The 19,297-nt window shown below is 41.8% G+C and overlaps 3 protein-coding genes across 4 annotated transcripts in view; 1 reads left to right on the top strand and 2 right to left on the bottom strand.

Moving 5' to 3' along the window:
- LOC117497953 (erythroid membrane-associated protein-like) overlaps positions 1–8,836 on the bottom strand; it is a 65,034-nt gene extending 56,198 nt beyond the window's left edge. For both annotated transcript variants that reach the window (XM_034149989.1, XM_034149990.1), the window contains exon 1: positions 8,674–8,836. In XM_034149989.1, coding sequence (XP_034005880.1) covers positions 8,674–8,734 — 61 coding nt within the window. In that variant the 5' untranslated portion in view covers positions 8,735–8,836. The remainder of the gene's footprint in view (positions 1–8,673) is intronic.
- An 834-nt stretch (positions 8,837–9,670) lies between these two features.
- LOC117497952 (ankyrin repeat domain-containing protein 46-like) lies at positions 9,671–10,020 on the top strand. Its single transcript, XM_034149988.1, has one exon. It carries the CDS (start codon positions 9,706–9,708, stop codon positions 10,018–10,020), a length of 315 nt encoding a protein of 104 aa, XP_034005879.1. The 5' UTR covers positions 9,671–9,705.
- Positions 10,021–14,522: 4,502 nt separating this feature from the next.
- On the bottom strand, positions 14,523–19,297 carry ankrd46b (ankyrin repeat domain 46b). The gene is given in 4 exon segments (XM_034149987.1): positions 14,523–16,179; positions 16,784–16,942; positions 18,957–19,141; positions 19,143–19,297. Coding segments are annotated over 4 exon segments (687 nt in total). The 5' UTR covers positions 19,269–19,297; the 3' UTR covers positions 14,523–15,962.

The raw sequence follows: 19,297 nt of genomic DNA, 5'->3' as shown, positions 1-19,297 counted from the left end.
CACACACACACACACACACACACACACACACACACAGTATTGTATGAGAGAGGTTCTAGGTTGAATTGAGGCGAATATTTGTAATGTTCAGAGGTTGTTGTGTTTAATGAGAATATTTGTCATTGTTCAAATGATAATAAACAAACATATAAAGCATAGTTGTCCACTCATATGTTGATAAGAGTATTAAAAACTTGAAAAATATCCCTCTAAGGTACATTTAGAACAGATAAAAAATGTGCGATGAATTTGCGATTAATCGCGATTAACTATGGACAATCATGCGATTAATCGCGATTAAATATTTTAATCGACTGACAGCCCTAATAACAACACATTCTCACTCCTAAGTCCCAACTCGTCCTATATTGACGTTATGTCAGGATCAGCCTGTCCTCCTACAAAAATCGACCATATAGGTCGATTGTTCAGCAGCTTAATACGACACAGAGTCACGTTTTAAAGTGTAGCACCTCTAGTGGTCGTGTAAGAAACCATAGATATATATAAACACTAGATGGCTCATGGGAGATTTTCCAGCGTAGCTCACTGGCCGCCATCTTGCTACAGTCAACAGCTACTCTGGTACGCGCTATGGTAGCTGTTGTAAGGTGAGTGATCTGCACAGAAATACTCTTAACTCGCTGAAATCTTGACTGATTTACAAACGATTTGGTTTATTATAAACATTATTAGCATGGCTATGATACAGGATGCTTGGACATGTTGAAATTGCAGCTTTTCTTTGTGTATGTGTGGTTGTATTTATTAGCTGGCTAATAACAAGAGGCTGTGAGTGAGACCTAGTATTACAAAGTTGACCCAGCAACTTTACACCAGTGGGAGAGGCAGAACTGCTCTTTCTTTTCAACATAACTTAAGTTACACATGATTTCTTCCAAGTGGTTTGGCTTGTTAAAAACATCTTACATTTAGATACATTATGATACAGGAAATTGCTGGCTTTGTGTTTACAGAAGTACCTGACTATGCCGGACTTTTGTGCAGCCTACGGATGCTCTAATCACCGCAGTCTGGAAACAAGAACCCGTGGAATCACCTTTCACGTGTAAGATATGACAATATTATGACTATAATTAGGATAATCGTTAATTACTTAGTGGATGTATGTACATTACAAGTCCTGCTACACAGGATCAGTGGGGCTATGTGAGATAATAGTATTGCAAGATTGTTGTTGACCCAGCCTCTTTAGAATATGTTGCTACCATTTCTTTACACAATTATTTAATGTGTCTTTTGGACACCTTTTTTTATAACTCTTAGTGTGGTTGTCTTATTCTTAAAGTATACATACATACATACATACAATTACCCCCCAAAAATATGATAATTTCGGTGTGTATTTTTGTCCTTACCCTTAATGTTAAAGGAAAGAAGAGAGGAAAATGTTGACAATAATTTATATATCTGGCTACCTTTCTCATGTTTTTAAGGTTTCCCAAAACCGGAGAGAGGAGGAGGCAGTGGGAAGCTGCCCTAAGAAGGCAGGACACTGCTCTGCAGTGATCACTTCAGTTGTGAGGACTTTGACAGGACGGGGCAGACTGTCCGGCTTAAAGATGTTGTTGTGCCAACAGTATTCAACTTCCCAGCTCATCTTCAAAGGGTATGTGTATCATTGGCCAACAAGAATTCAAGGTGTATAAGATTGATATATAAATATGTGATTAAATGTCACACTTTAGTTTTTCTTTCTGCAAGTTTAGGAATAAATAATGTGTTGTGTATTACAGCACATTTTAAACACTCAACATTTCTTTAATTATGTTTATTTTAGCCGGAAGCAACAAGAAGCACAACCACTTCAAGAAGAGCGGAAGATGAACCTCAGCCTAATGTTGTGAGTATTCTGAATGTGGCCAAGACCAGAGAGATGGTCATTGATTTCAAGAGGGTGAGGACGTCTCCTCTACCCCTGTGCATTCTGGGAGAGGATGTGGCTGTTGTGGAGGACTACAAATACCTGGGAGTGCACTTAGACAATGGGCTGAACTGGAGGATCAACACTGACGCTGTGCACAAGAAGGGGCAGACTCTATTTTCTGAGGAAGCTGAGATCCTTCCACGTGTGCAGCAAGATGCTGGAGATCTTCTATCAGTCTGTTGTGGCTAGTGCACTCTTCTTTGCTGCGGTCTGCTGGGGGGGCAGCATCAGAGCCGGTGACACCAGCAGGATCAATAAACTGATCAGGAAAGCTGGGTCAGTCATCGGCATCAAGCTGGACCCCTTTGAAGCTGTGGTGGAGAGGAGGACACTGAACAGGCTGTTGTCCATCATGGATAACCCCACCCATCCTCTCCACCTGCAGCTGGACAGTCAACGGAGCTCCTTCTCCAACAGACAGCTCCGCAGTGCCATAACTCTGTACAACAAATCACCTCTGGCTGGAAGATAACTCTCTGCTCCATAGTTTATCTTGAATATAACCACGTTGTACATTTTACACATATATAATCTGTTCAATATTTAAAGGTGGGGTAGGTAAGTTTGAGAAACCGGCTCGAGATACACTTTTTGTTATATCCCATGGAATGCTCTTAACATCCCGATAGCAATTAATATCTGAAGTGCTTTGACAAAAAATCTTATCTTATCTTATCTTATTTGCATGTGGAATGTCACTAACAAATGAGAGCATCATATGGCTTGTCATATTAAATCCTTTATCTCGGTGGTACCCAGGAAGGTCTATGATGGTGTTACTAGGAGAGCCCAATATCATTTGAGGTGGTACTCTGTGTAAAAAGTTTGAGAACCACTGGCCATCTCACTTGCTCTATGTCACTCATACACTTGAATAAACATGTGCAAACATTGAAACTACACCCAGGGGTTGGCAACCTTTACAATCAAAATAGCCATTTTTGTCCAGAGCCTCAAAACATATTTCTGCCTTATAAGGGACAAGCCTATTAAGATCAATTTCTTAAAAGTACGCTGAGTTGTGTTTTCTGTTGGAGAACGTAAATCTTTTTTAGGAGAATAGAAACCACACCAAGTTGTTCTTCTTAATAATAATAATACATTTAATTTGGGGGGCCGCCTTTCATAACACCCAAGGACACCTTACAGGGCATAGGGGCAATATAGGGAACAATTAAAACTGGATTTAGTGAGATATCAGCCGGGGTAAGACAAGACAAACAACAGTAAATGGACTACAGAAGGACACAAAAGGACACCGCCGGTACAGTTTATATTATTCTTGGGCTTTTTTCGACTACAAGAACTCAGCGCACCGTTCTGTGAAGTGGTAACGTATTTCAAAGGTTCTGGATTTGTTTATAAATCTAGAAACTAAATACAAAACTAGGACGATATGAAGATCTCATGACAAAAATAATTGTGATAAATGAGACAGAACTGGCCTGTCTGTGAGCTCATTTTATGTTGGTTTGGTTCTTCTGATAAAGGTGTGAATATCTAAATAATATACCACCATATGCTATTGTCATTAGTTGTGTCCCTGTTCTTCAAGCTAAGGCATTGCTAAATTAACAACTCTTGGCTTACCGAGTGGTAACATGAGACCGATTTTTATATATAAAATATAAATATATTTTAATTTTATAATTTATTTTAAATATTAACAATATAATAAAATAAATGGAAATATATACACCGGCAAATATTTAATATAAATACCTTGTGTGTGTGTATAGCTATTGCTTTATCTGCTTAATGTTATTTTCATATGAAAGTCCATGATTATAAGTATGCAGTATCATAACTACATCTTTGATGTTTATAAAAAACCAAACCGTTTGAAAATTGGTTGAAAATTGAGCAAGCTATGGTTATTTAAATAGTAAACCATAATGTTATGAATGAGAGCACTGCCTGTACCAAGATGGCGGCCATGTGGCAACGTCGGTCTCCATTGGCCAGCAGCGCGGGTGAGTCATCTAGTGTTTATATATATCTATGTAAGAAACAACATGCTCCCGTTGATTGCAAACGCTACGGAGATTCTTTTATTCACAAATAACCCTCTCTGGAAAATCCTAAATTGTGGAATAGTTTGGCCATTAAAATGCTTTTTGGTTAGATTTCTAGCGAGAAGTGTATATTGTACTTTTATAATCTACGTCCAGTCGATGTGTAGGATCTATAGTTTGATAGATATTACGAAGATGATTTGAGGTCTCGCCAGGATAACGTGTATAGAGTGGCGAAGTCCCTCCCCTTCCGGTGGACCTCCATGGGACCTTATTTCGGAAAAATTATGTATTGAAGTCAATGGAGAGAGAAAGATTATCTTTCGATCCCGTTTGAATTGTGCCACGAATTACACATATGATGTTTGTCAATTTAAAAGATAATTTTGCAAGTAAAAAAAAAAAAAAATTGTCGTAAAACTGTGAAGTGACACATTTGTTTGTGTGAAACGCTCAATGAACTACATCTCTGGTCAACAACACACGTCACCAAGATGGCCGTCACTACTGTCTTGTCAACAAAACGATTGGCTACCCTCACTATCACCACAATGAAACACGTCCTGAAGAATGTCATGCAAAGCTGCCTGCCTGCCTTCCTTTGATTCTCTCTGAACTGCCTGGTCGTTTTAATGTTTAATGTCAACCATTTGTGCAGATAGCATGAAGTAGAGAAGATCGTCGATGCTAGCGTTAGCATTTCTCCCCCGGGCTTAAATTGTGTATTATAGAATGATCACACCGGTGACAGTACTCTTCAAAGGGTTCACGAAATATGACTACTACTCTTATGGCGCGTTTCCACTACACGGCCTCGCTCGGCCCCGCTCGGTATGGCTGGGCCTCGTTAGGACTGGCTCACTTTATGGCGCATTTCCATTACAGTTTAGGAACTGGGGCAGTATCTATAGTAACGCAGTGTAGGCGGAGCCATGACGTGATCTTCAGAGGACCCCAGAAAAACAACACAGCCGTTAGCTGTTAGCACTCAGAGCTCACAGCTCCTCATATCTGTTCAGAAACTAGACAAAAGTTAAACAAGTACAAACCACAGACTGCCTGTGTCATGGTGAATACAGTCGCTGCTTTATTTCTGTCTGTATAGGCCGTTGTTGTGAGTGTGGACGGTCGGAGCATATACTGCGTTAGCTTAGCCAATCTCCATTTAGAAAACAAGCATTTTAAAAGGTTTTTCCCCTGCCGTCTGTCTGCAGACTTGACAAAGCATTAATTCATGGTTTTTACTAACCGGTATCAGTATGTTGTTACTTCGGCATCATTTTGAAACGTGTATTACAATTAAATCACGGTCAAATATGTCCATCTTGTTGTAGTTGTAGCCCCCTTGCCAGCGATGCTCTCTCTAGTTTAGCATACTCAGCCCGACTCAGCCTCGTTGTCTCTGGCCCTAGACCCACGATTTTATGAGGCCAGAAAAACTGTGAATTAGGACCCGCCGGCCGGTACTAGGCCAAGTGGAAACGCAACCAAAGACGGGCCGCTGACGTCACAGCCCTCTTAAACCGGGCTGCGCGCTGTAGTGGAAACGCGCCATTACTGTTTAACATTTTGGGTTACTTAATGTTACTTCATGTTAAGGCTAATACAAATGACAAGGCTGTAATGCTAACTAACGTGCTAGCTACTAGCTAGCTTGATCCAGACACTCCTGGTCCTTTCATCAGACGGGAAGCGAAAGAACGAGCAAGACCCATTGCTGGTATAATAACAACCTGGTACTAAGCACACAGGCATCTTGTTAAAGTTATCTATTCTTAGCCAGCGCCATATAGATAGATTCTATCTATATGGCGCTGATCTTAGCTATCTCTTAGTGGAGGAAAACAATTGTGACATCACTTACGCGACTCTGGGATTTGTAGTCTTTCTAGTTGCGTATTTTTCATAGTCTTATATTTCAACAGTTTTACGACAAACTGTGACTTTTTTGACATGGAAATTATTTGTTAAGATTGACAAACATCATATGTGTAATTCATGGCACAATTCAAACGGGATCGAAAGATAAGTTTTCTCTCTCCATTGACTTCAATACATTATTTTTCCGAAATAAGGTCCCATGGGGCGGAAGTAGATGGGCGTGACTTCGCCACTCTATATGCGGCACCTTCCATGTAAAGTTAGCGTCAACCCTCACGGGGTGAAAACAGTATTTCCGCTCTCGAAGTTTTCATAATAAAACCGGAAGTATTCCCCTCACTGTCAAATGATTACACAGTGATATCTGCATTACTCATCCACTAAAAAAAATCAGTTTATCTTTGTTAATTACACAATATTGATTGGTTTAAATTGTGTACAATGCTTTTGTGTTTTTAACCTTCGATTCGGAGAAACAAATAGTTTTTTCTGAGTTTAGACACTACACTACCCAGAATCCCGAGCTATCGTTTGGGACTACAACATCTGCCTTGCTTTACAAACCCCGTGATTAGTCCTCAAGCTCTGTGATTGGATGTTGGAGTGGCAGTGCGACAAGGTTACGCCGAGCGTCAAACAGCTCTTTTGCCCCTTTCACACCAACGCAACTCCGGTTCAAGCTCCGTGCTAGAGCTTTTCTGGTTCAGAACCGGTTCTTCGGTTTAGCGCCGGCTCTTTTCACACCGCTCAGAGCCCGACTGGTGCTGCCGCTGCTGCGTCATGACGTCACAGTTTACGTCGCTGAGTTTCTCCCCAACGCCGGAGCTCACCTCACAATAACAACGGGCCGGGGACTGCGTTGCTTTTAATCATACGAAGCCAGATTAAATTAAATAACGACTTCTCCAACCTTATACTTTTCTCCAGAGTGCCGTGGTTCATTGTTTATTAATGTGTTTCAGCGGCATTTACCGACCGCTGCAGTGCTGGCCGGCTGCTCTTCCACGAGTGTATTCTCCCGTTAGCTCCGGGTTAGCTCACACGGCTCTAAAGTATTCACTGTCTGACTGTCACACAAGCAGCTGATACATATCCCCAGTTCCCCTTAAGTGAATGTGTGTCAGTCTGAATTGACGCTGTTTGGTGTCAGTCTGAATTGACGCTGTTTGGCATCACAACGCTGTTATGAAAGTTTCTCTGGTATAACATGGGTGATGTTAGCATAGCAACCGAAGCTAAACTGACTACTTGCTAAGCAGTTTTCTACAGGCACTTTTTACCGACGTATTTTTCATTATGATTCTACTTGTGATAGTCGGACATGACAACCTGTGCAGCCCATGTATTGATTCCATCCGATAGCTGCTATAATAACAAACAAAACGTCTGCCTGCTCTCCACAATGATCAATAACAGCGAACGGATGGTCAAAGTAAGGTACAAATAAACAGAATCACACGAAGCCTGGTTAGTGTTGCCTGACTTTATAAAGTGTGTTTTTTTTAACAAGTGTGTGGTTGCGTTCTAGTCACTTTGCTCAGCACTACTGCTTGTTACAACTTTTATTTGCCGTACTCGCCTTAAGTGTTAGCTCAGGTTAATCTCGCCCCCCTCCGACGTAAGCGTGACGTATGCGGTTCTTGCTTCTAGACGGACAACTTTTTGGTGCTCGAAACGAACCGGATTCCGGAGCTATGACGCTGCTCCGCTGCGGTGTGAACAGGAAAACCCGGTGCTTTTCAAGCACCAGCACCGAACCGGCCCTGAAACACCGTTGGTGTGAAAGGGGTATTAGAAATGGAATGGAACCACGGCAGACTTTCCTAAACTCGGACGGGTCCAGCCCAGCCCCCCCCCCCCCCCCCCCCAGAACTACACATGCTGGCTATTGTGTGTTTCGCAACATGTTCTATGGCACGTCTCGGGATTTGTAGTTTTAAAAGACGTTTTCGTATTTCCCACAATTAGAAGTTGCCAGTATTAAACTGTGTACACCCCTGGAGTTTTAGGGGATACGAAACATATTGGTGTTATCAAATTTAAAACATATAATTAATAAATGGGTGAAAATTGCTTGTGTCCATAATGGGCAGCATTAATATACCCACAGGACAGCTAAGGTCAGAAGAGCTTTATTTAACAGCTGGTCTTATGTCTGTGACCCCTCCTGTTGTTCATTGATAAGCCTGAAACATGCACTTGTCAAGGTTCAGAGGCACATTTTGCAAATATGGCAGTAGCCATCGATCATCTTAAGATAAGATAAGATAAGATAAGATAAGATAAGATATACTATATAATATATAACTACTATACTAAAATGCTCATGTATAAAAACAGAATAAAAAATTAAATGAAATAATGCATAACAAGTACTTTTAATGTTGGTACTTTAAGTATATTTTAATGGTTATACTTTTACTTATGTAACAGAGTATTAAAGACCATATTATTAAGTACTTAAAAATACACTAAAACAAATTAAAAAACCTTCAAATAACCACAGAGACAGATATATAGCCCACAACATAGTCAATCGTTATTATTGAACCACCCACATCCAGGAGACACCGGGAACCCCCGCTGGGCTGAGAAACCAAGTGAAACTCTTTCTCAAGGCGGAAGAAGAGGACTCTTACACAATATCAAAAAAAATGATGCAATCTAAATTTGCTCAGAATTGCTTTTTTCTTCCCCACTTCTCTAGCAATTCGATGTTATTTAACTGCATTAACGGGGAGAAGAAATTCAACGGATTTCATAACGAACCCCTTCATTACCCCACAGTCACGCTCAGTAAAGCATTCATATACAAACTGCGATACATACCTGTGCAAAACACCAGGGCAGAAACCAGGAGCAGAGGAAGAGGCATGGCGAGAAAACACATCTTAACTGAATTCCTGTAGATCTATGAGGCTTTTGAGAGTAAATGGATATATTGAGCGTCTGAAACTGTAGCTTCACTGTCCGTCAAAACACCCAGAATGATTCTGCTGCTGCTCAAAGTTCATTTATATTATCCAAAAAAAATTATAATTGCCTACGTCAATGCTTGTTAAACTTCCTCTATTTCACTTCTTTATTTATTTTGTATTTTGCATCCCTGATATATGCACCAGAATTACATATAATATGAGTAATAATGACATGTTGCGGTTAAGACTGTGACGAGATTATGCACATTTCCCAGAGACGAAATAACCCGTTGCCACAGGGAGGCAGTGGTTTACAATTCAAATAGTAAATGGTGGAAATTGCAGCAGGCTGGAACATTTAGTGCTGGTAATCCACCTGCATTTAAATGATCCCCAGTGACACTGAAACATATCTGTCGTGGCTTCCTTCCTTGTTTTTCTATCCAGCCACTAGACGCCTCAGACAGACATTTCTAACTCGTTTTCTTTCCTTTATATTACCCACAGTTGAAGAGTTGCTTCATGGTTTGGATGATGTTATGCGATGTGTTTGCTCAAAATAAAAAACACAAACTTTTATACATGCAACAAAGAAAAGAAGCCTTTACAATAGTCAAAACAAATAGGCAAAGCTAAAATAAAATAACAAACAACTTAGCTATTCTTTCTGGCTTGATACGGCTTATATTACTTGATAGCTTAAAGGGGAATTGAACGGTTAAAAACTGTGTCTCGACGGGGTCTTTCTAGCGGGTTGCCCATCACTGTCACTTTTTAGAGGAGGCACCGTGGGAATTGTAGTCTTTTATAGTGTGTTGACTACAGACATCACGATTAGGTGGCCTTTCTTTTTCAAAAACTAAACACTGGCTCTAACAATATCTCCTGTTCTCCTTTTTCCCTCAATGCAGGTACGCTGGAATTTTCTGACACCCACTCGGACATGTCCTATGTCTTCATCAACGACTCGTCGCAGACCAACGTGCCGCTGCTGCAGGCCTGCATCGATGGAGACCTGCCGTTCGCCAAGAGGCTCCTGGAGACGGGCTGCGACCCCAACATCCGGGACAACCGGGGCCGCACCGGGCTGCACCTCGCCGCCGCCCGGGGCAACGTGGACATCTGCCGCCTGCTGCACAAGTTCGGAGCCGATCTGCTAGCCACCGACTATCAAGGGAACACCGCTTTGCATCTGTGCGGACACGTGGACACCATCCAGTTCCTGGTGTCCAACGGGCTGAAGATCGATATCTGGTAAGCAGAGTACACACATCCTTTACTCAAGTAGAAGTACACATACTCGTGTTTAAAAATACTCTGGTAAAAGTAGAAGTACTGACTAAACTTCTTAACTCTAGTAAAAGTAAAGAGGCTTTGAAATGTACTTAAATACATTTTTTTATTTTCTATTTTAATTTTGTAATCATTTCGCGACCCCCACTTTGGGAACCCCTGGTATAGGAAATATTATGTCAGTGTGTGTGTCAGAATCAGTCATTGTGCTCAACCGCTGTATCGCATGCTGTGTAGCTGTGGTTTCAATATCAGTAGAGTATCTAAGTATACACACATAGATTGTTCCGGGTAATAGAAAGGGAGAATGTGTGTGTGTGTGTGTGTGTGTGTGTGTGTGTGTGTGTGTGTGTGTGTGTGTGTGTGTGTGTGTGTGTGTGTGTGTGTGTGTGTGTGTGTGTGTGTGTGTGTGTGTGTGTGTGTGTGTGTGTGTGTGTGTGTGTGTGTGTGGCCATAGGGAGCGATAGCGCGCCACCCTCCCTAAACCACACACACAAGGAAATGCTTTTTTTTAATAAAACTGTATTTAACCCTTATGTTGTGTTCGGGTCTCACGTGACCCGTTTCAAGTTAAAATGATATAATAGGCCTAACTGCGCTCTAGTTTTTTTTTATCGGAACAAGGCTTCATGACAGGGACGTGCACAGATATTTGGGGGTAGCTCAAGTGAAAAAAAGGGCACTTCCCATAATAATTTATTAAAAAAAATGTAAAACAAAAAGTTAAATATAGTTGCACATCTCTGACTTACTGACCAATTTATTTTAATACCCTCACACTCACACAATTGTTTAATACTCAACAGAATTCTACAAAATAATCAGCTAGCACAGAGACAATGGTCTTCTTTAGTATTCACTACGCACAACAGCAGACAACAAACTAAATTAACAGTTATTAAATGAGCAGCCAACAATCAAAATTATGAAGTTACTGTTTAAGGACATTACAGGCAAAAAGATCATTATGTCTGAATTCATCTATAGATTTAAAGCTAATCTGCATTTAAACACAACATTTCCGGGGAAAATACTGACTAGTAATCTGGGGAAGTTGTGAGGTGATATCTTTTTTTGTTTTTGTTTTTTGTTGTTATCCTTTCCCCTGCAATGCCTTGGTAACTGCATGCAAATTAGCGCATTTTAATTAGGCCTATAGTTAACGCCTAATTTGCATATCAATGTGGCGATTGTGATGACGTTATTAGATACACATTTTTCTGTATTCACTTTAAGTGTCTCCCCTTAAGTACATTAGCCTGTATGCCCATGATAAATTGCCTTAGCTAAACCTTGAGCTAACTTATCCATTAGCTAGTAGCCTATAGTTAACTATATTTGTTTTGGTCTTGTGGCTAATTAGCTGTAAACTCGAGGCATTGGCAGTTTAATAATTTGTTCATCACCACTCACCTTCAAAATAAACCAAGAAAAGCCGGCATAACATGGGACTTTAAGGTGGGAGGTGCCGCTACATGTCTGTCTGAAGTGACTGTAAGGTGGGAGGTGCTGCTACCTGTCTGTCTGAAGTGACTGTAAGGTGGGAGGTGCTGCTACCTGTCTGTCTGAAGTGACTGTAAGGTGGGAGGTGCCGCTACATGTCTGTCTGAAGTGACTGTAAGGTGGGAGGTGCCGCTACATGTCTGTCTGAAGTGACTGTAAGGTGGGAGGTGCTGCTACCTGTCTGTCTGAAGTGACTGTAAGGTGGGAGGTGCTGCTACCTGTCTGTCTGAAGTGACTGTAAGGTGGGAGGTGCTGCTACCTGTCTGTCTGAAGTGACTGTAAGGTGGGAGGTGCTGCTACCTGTCTGTCTGAAGTGACTGCCGATGTCCGCACCGCTGTGCATGAGACGTGGAGGAAGGGAGGGTAGAGAGAGCATCGGAGCTTCACAGTCTAATCTCCCGACCTGATGTTTTTATTTTGTATTCAATCAATATATTTTTGGAAAGGGAAACTGTGCGCAAACAGCAGTAGATATATATGCATTTATTTATAAAAAAAAAAGCACCCCATAAAAAGGGCACTTTCTCTGGAGGAAGAAAAAGGGCAGGGGCTCAAGCCCACTTTGATGTCTATATGTGCATGTGCCTGCTTCATGATATCCTCCACAACAGCTATATATTAAACACTACAAAACAGATTTTGACCATTTTAGCCAAATCTGAAGGCAGGGGCGTTTCCTGGACCTGGAAACATTCGGGGTTTAGCCCACAGTGGCGGCGCCAGAGATTTTTTTTGGGGGGTGCTGTGAGGTAGCTTGACGTTTCATAGAGGGTGCTCAAACATGTAGGGTTTCCCATTAACCTGTTGAACCCCATCCCCCTGCCGGCGGGCGGAAAAACACGTCATCTGCAGGAAACAGCGTCTGAGGGCTTCTTAATATTTAATAAACTATGAATGTTTTATATCCATGTAACGGGAAGACACTCAGCTAACTGATCTTTTTCAGCCTCTGAATTAGCCACGAGCGAAGAAATGCTAACGGCGGTGGCACAAAAACTCACTCATAACACCCTTATTACTTATCGTAGCTGCACATCCAACATATCGATTAGCATCGTGAGAAGACACAGAATCGATAGGTATATATATAATCACTCCATGATAAGAACTCGGGAACTTATTAACAAAAACAGACATCACAACACTTGGCGCTAGGTAGCTAAAACGGCAATATGGCCTACCTTTGTCGTTGTCTGATCAAAAGTTGTCTTCAATGGCATTAAAACGTTAAAACGCTGCTGAAGGTTAATCCATAGGTTAATCCAATGTGTCTGTGTCACTTTGAAATTATTTCTGATAATCCATAAGCAATAAACCTAGTTTTCCATTTTCAGATTTCAGAGCGTGAGACAGGTTTTGGTAACGAAATTCCCCTTCGATTCTATTGGCTCTAACGGTTAAAAAGAGTCTGTGAGTGACAGTGTTTTGTTAGCTAAGCAGTTTAAAAAATATGTAGGTTACCCTTACGCAGGTTACCCTTATGTAGGTTACCCTGATGTAGGTTACCCTTACATTTCACAGCAATGAATTAACAAATTAACAAGTTACATCGCAAATGTTTACTGCATAGACTGTGCATAGATGTGTACCGTCAAACTGAGAAAATACAATTTGAGTAAATAGTCCGAACACAAGCTTTAATGATTTTTACTTTTCTGATTTAATTTAAAGTGGACCTATCATGCTATATTTGAATAATATAGTGAAGGACCATACTTATATAAGGCATATTTATACTTTTTGTTTTTCAAAATACCAAACAGATCATGCATTTTAGCCATGCCTCATCTCGCTCAATTTGAAAATGTTTAGCTCTGTTTTTGCAAGGGCTGATTCTGTGAGAACAGCACCACCTACAGGCCTGGCATATGTACTACAGCGTCTCCAGCGCTTTCGAACTGCAATGGCCGTGGCTGTCTCCTCCTGATTGGTGGAGTTGGGCCAATAGCCGTAGCGCCACTGTCCTGACGTCAGGACAGTGTTCAAATCTGGATCAGTTTTGATCAGATCCGTTGCAGCCCCTTTTTTAGAGATTTGGGTATGGAGGAAAATAGAGAGGGTTGTGTTTTCTGACACTTGGTGAGTTCCCTGGAACACCGGGGACACATATTCATGTATAAAAGACGTACAAAAGTGCATTTTGCATGATAGGTCCCCTTTAAGTTTATTGAATTTCTAAATGGCCAGACAGTGGATTTTAACCAGTGCTTCACATCTTGACTTTTGCAGGCCAGAGTACCTGGAGTTGTTCGAGTAAAAATGAAAAGAAAAAGGAATATCGCTTATTTTTTTAGCACAAAAAGTCAGAGAACTGAAAATGAGGAGAGTACACTCGAGAGACCAGGAGGGTCAGAACATGAGAAGGCCACAGAAGGAGATGAAGATATGGATAGAGAGGAAGTGGATGTGAGAAATGAAGAAGAGAGGGACAGAGGCAGGAAGCAATAAGGAGGCAGAGGGCAGGGAGGCAGTTACCATTCTAGCTGGACCACATGGTATGTTTTTGCTGCTAGTGGAGCACTCGCGTGAACTGCGAGCGCCGGAGCCTCGCAGCAGCGAAACTGTGGCGTGCTTAAATGCGCAGCATTTGCGCATAAGCTAAGTGTGCCGCATTTGCCCATGATGAGGCCCCCTCTGCGAGGTGAGGCCCCACGCAGTCTGCGTGATCTGCGTGCAGGGAGGGGCGGGCCTGCCCCCCTGCCAAAACTTCTTGCCACCCCATGTAAAATTGTCTAGATCCGCCACTGTATGGAATAAAGAAGCAAATTATTATACAAATGAATGGCCTTCTAATAATTGTTAAATACAAGCATGTGCTTTCTAGAAATGCATAAAGAAGCAAATTGATGGCATGTTTTATTTATATTAATTTAAAAACTGTGATTATCCGTTCCTATTGTTCTGTACCTGTACCTGCGATAGTACGGTGTATCAATGCAACAAAAAGCAGATCTGACAATATGGGTTGTTTATAATCACACTTTATTTTATTCTGGTTCCACATTTAATGACAGAAAATAAACAGATAACATGAACATGGTGTACAAGGACATTGAGATAAAAAGGAATATACAACAACACATTGTTAAACTGCTGCCATCATCCTACGGCAGTGCTTCTCAAAGTTTGGCCCTATATTGGTAAAATTTCACAATTGAAATAAATGTATTTATTTAAGTTTTCTGCACTCCCGCGGGGATATCTCCGCAATGGAGCGAGTTTAAGTTTCACTTTCAATTGCATGACATAGCCCAGCAAAACACCTTCATCACACATGTTGCCACTTATTTGTACCATTTTCAGACAATTTGTAATCTGTTCTAGAAAAACGATGTGTTTTTGGATGTTTGTGGAGTTAGGTGGTCCGCGAGTGTTTTTTTATTGGTTAAGTGGTCCTTGGTATGAAAAAGTTTGAGAAACACTCTCCTACAGGTATGAGCATTGTGCCTTTATATGATAATTATAATGCAACAAAGCCGCATGCTTTGGAACGCGTTTGAAACGTGAAGCTTTTCCCCAAAAGGCACGCAGTCGAGGTGCTTTTCTACTTTAATAGGATGATGCAAAATTAGGAATATTTATAATTCACAACAACTCCAGTCTATTGATTACATGAGAAATGGGTTAAGAAAGCAAGGGTGCATGATTTTAACAAAACATACAGAATGCAGGAAAAAGAATACAGAAGATATTTGATAAATAACACGATTAAAAGATCCGACAAATGTGAAAAAAGATGCAAAACAATGGCAATACACAGCTTGTAGCAGAGCATCAACGGTTATACAAGGAAATGTGTTCGGATACTTGCATTAAAACAAAGCAGGAGCCTTTTTTCTCCTTTTCATACTAGTTCCAAAGCAGCTTGCTCTCATTTTAAAGAGGGAATATTTAACATTATTTAAAAACCAACACTTGTTTTTAGTACGAGACACTTCCTGTTCGATCACCCCATGCGTACGAGTTGTGTCTAATTGAGTGTGTGAGTTTTGTTCTTTTGGATCTAGAGATGACTTTTTATCTCCTTTCAGAAAACATTAATTTCTTGTAAGCACACTTGCAAAAGCATGAACTCATGTTTTTGTCCCTAGTCTGTATCAGTATTTAGTTATTATACGTGAATTACAATTAAATCACGGTCAAATGTGTTCACTCTGTTGTTGGTGTATACCACGGTATGTACATGGAGATAAGCCCCGCCTCCTCGCCAGCACGTCTAGTTTGAGTGACGCGAGTAAACACGAATGGTGCTGCGGGCAAACTCAATGCAATGCAAATCAAAACAGTATAATAGGAAGTTGTTCAGAAAGCAGAGAAAAAGACTAGTTTGGGCTGCAAGTAAACAAAATAAACAATGGATTCTGGACTTCTTCTCCTCCTCCTTCCTCTCCTCTCCTCCCTCCCTCAGTGCACCAGCTCCAGTTGGCTGCTGGAGAAAGGCAGGACCCCACTGACGTAGTAAGCGATGCCCAGAGAGAGCAGAGCGATGACCACCAGCAGCAGGAGGACCCTCCAGAAGCCCAGGTCCTCCACGAACTCCTGCCAGGTGGTCCTGAAGCTGGACAGCACCCCCTCACTGCTCTGCAGGTTGGGGTTCAGCAGGGAGTGGCTCTCCATCGCACTGGGAAACATGGAGGAAATCACAGTTAGGGATCACCTCCTCTCTCCTCATTTTGACTGGTATGCGTATCCTAACCCACCTCAAAGTTAGGCAAACTAAACCAGAATCTTTTTTTCTCAGTTTTTTTCAAGCTTCAACTGAAAACTGGACATGAATGGACACATTTTGGTTACTGTGGCAAAGCAACTAAAACTAATGGCGACACGTTTTTAGGCTATTTAGATAAATGCCCTGGTGAAGAGGGAGATTGATTTTTCAAAAATGTTCATTTGTTGTAATTTAAATTTTTCTAATTTCCTCATTTATATTTAACATTTTCAAACTCTCTCCAAGACCACATCTGGCTGTTTGGACCTTTCTGTACAGCTGTAAGGAAACCACGCTTCCCCATGCATTTTAGTCTGGAATAAAGGGAATAATGACTCATTAACTACAGGAGTCTGATGTGCTTGTGTCCTCCCAGATGAAACAAGCACATCATTCTTTACTGGAGGAGCTAACCCCACACAGGAAGACACTGCTGGAGTACTCAGCCGTAACCGGTTCCTCCCACTTCCCTCTATCTTCCCCCTCCACACACACACTGTGCACACGTTCAGCTCACCTCTCACTGTCGGCCATCTGCATGGTCTCCAGTTTGGAGTGTGCTCCTCTGTTGAAGCCCTTCACCTCCTGCTCCTCCAGACCCTCCAGCAGGCGGATGGCGTCCTTGTTGACGCCGCGTCTCTTGGCCAGCACCAGAGGGGTGGAGCCGTTGTGATTACTGTGAAGGAGAAGAGCGGACAGACAGCGGTGTTAGTCAAAAGAGTCAAAGGAACGGTGTTAGAGCGGATATTAGAAGTATTTAAAGAGTCCTCTCCTGCTGATGTTCAGGTGTATATCAGTATGTAGTGTCTCTACTTTAAAGAGTCCTCTCCTGCTGATGTTCAGGTGTATATCAGTATGTAGTGTCTCTACTTTAAAGAGTCCTCTCCTGCTGATGTTCAGGTGTATATCAGTATGTAGTGTCTCTACTTTAAAGAGTCCTCTCCTGCTGATGTTCAGGTGTATATCAGTATGTAGTGTCTCTACTTTAAAGAGTCCTCTCCTGCTGATGTTCAGGTGTATATCAGTATGTAGTGTCTCTACTTTAAAGAGTCCTCTCCTGCTGATGTTCAGGTGTATATCAGTATGTAGTGTCTCTACTTTAAAGAGTCCTCTCCTGCTGATGTTCAGGTGTATATCAGTATGTAGTGTCTCTACTTTAAAGAGTCCTCTCCTGCTGATGTTCAGGTGTATATCAGTATGTAGTGTCTCTACTTTAAAGAGTCCTCTCCTGCTGATGTTCAGGTGTATATCAGTATGTAGTGTCTCTACTTTAAAGAGTCCTCTCCTGCTGATGTTCAGGTGTATATCAGTATGTAGTGTCTCTACTTTAAAGAGTCCTCTCCTGCTGATGTTCAGGTGTATATCAGTATGTAGTGTCTCTACTTTAAAGAGTCCTCTCCTGCTGATGTTCAGGTGTATATCAGTATGTAGTGTCTCTACTTTAAAGAGTCCTCTCCTGCTGATGTTCAGGTGTATATCAGTATGTAGTGTCTCTACTTTAAAGAGTCCTCTCCTGCTGATGTTCAGGTGTATATCAGTATGTAGTGTCTCTACTTTAAAGAGTCCTCTCCTGCTGATGTTCAGGTGTATATCAGTATGTAGTGTCTCTACTTTAAAGAGTCCTCTCCTGCTGATGTTCAGGTGTATATCAGTATGTAGTGTCTCTACTTTAAAGAGTCCTCTCCTGCTGATGTTCAGGTGTATATCAGTATGTAGTGTCTCTACTTTAAAGAGTCCTCTCCTGCTGATGTTCAGGTGTATATCAGTATGTAGTGTCTCTACTTTAAAGAGTCCTCTCCTGCTGATGTTCAGGTGTATATCAGTATGTAGTGTCTCTACTTTAAAGAGTCCTATCCTGCTGATGTTCAGGTGTATATCAGTATGTAGTGTCTCTACTTTAAAGAGTCCTCTCCTGCTGATGTTCAGGTGTATATCAGTATGTAGTGTCTCTACTTTAAAGAGTCCTCTCCTGCTGATGTTCAGGTGTATATCAGTATGTAGTGTCTCTACTTTAAAGAGTCCTCTCCTGCTGATGTTCAGGTGTATATCAGTATGTAGTGTCTCTACTTTAAAGAGTCCTATCCTGCTGATCTTCAGGTTCATATCAGTATGTAGTGTCTCTAGGAGGGGGGTGTGTGAGTGGGAGAGAAACTCATTTGGGGGGGGAACTTTGGGATTTTAGTCTTTGCAGACAATTTACATAATAGGGCCCCTTAACCACACACAGCAGTTGAGCACAATGACTGATTCTGCCATCACCCACCAGGCACACACACAAACCACACACACACACCACACACAAACCCCCCACACACACACTTGTGTTCAGTTTCTCCCTTTCTATTACCCGGAACAATCTATGTATGAGTGTGTATACTTAGATACTCTACTGATATTGAAACCACAGCTACACAGCATGCGATACAGCGATTGAGCACAATGACTGATTCTGACACACACACTGACATAATATCTCCTATACCAGGGGTTCCCAAAGTGGGGGTCGCGAAATGATTACAAAATTAAAATAGAAAATAAAAAAATAAAAAATGTATTTAAGTACATTTCAAAGCCTCTTTACTTTTACTAGAGTTAAGAAGTTTAGTCAGTACTTCTACTTTTACCAGAGTATTTTTAAACACGAGTATGTGTACTTCTACTTGAGTAAAGGATGTGTGTACTCTGCTTACCAGATATCGATCTTCAGCCCGTTGGACACCAGGAACTGGATGGTGTCCACGTGTCCGCACAGATGCAAAGCGGTGTTCCCTTGATAGTCGGTGGCTAGCAGATCGGCTCCGAACTTGTGCAGCAGGCGGCAGATGTCCACGTTGCCCCGGGCGGCGGCGAGGTGCAGCCCGGTGCGGCCCCGGTTTGTCCCGGATGTTGGGGTCGCAGCCCGTCTCCAGGAGCCTCTTGGCGAACGGCAGGTCTCCATCGATGCAGGCCTGCAGCAGCGGCACGTTGGTCTGCGACGAGTCGTTGATGAAGACATAGGACATGTCCGAGTGGGTGTCAGAAAATTCCAGCG

Source organism: Trematomus bernacchii, unplaced genomic scaffold (genome assembly GCF_902827165.1).
Source record: "Trematomus bernacchii unplaced genomic scaffold, fTreBer1.1, whole genome shotgun sequence".
NCBI lineage: Eukaryota > Metazoa > Chordata > Actinopteri > Perciformes > Nototheniidae > Trematomus > Trematomus bernacchii.
Note: the sequence above shows the minus strand (reverse complement) of the source record. Positions and strands in the feature narration are given on the sequence as shown.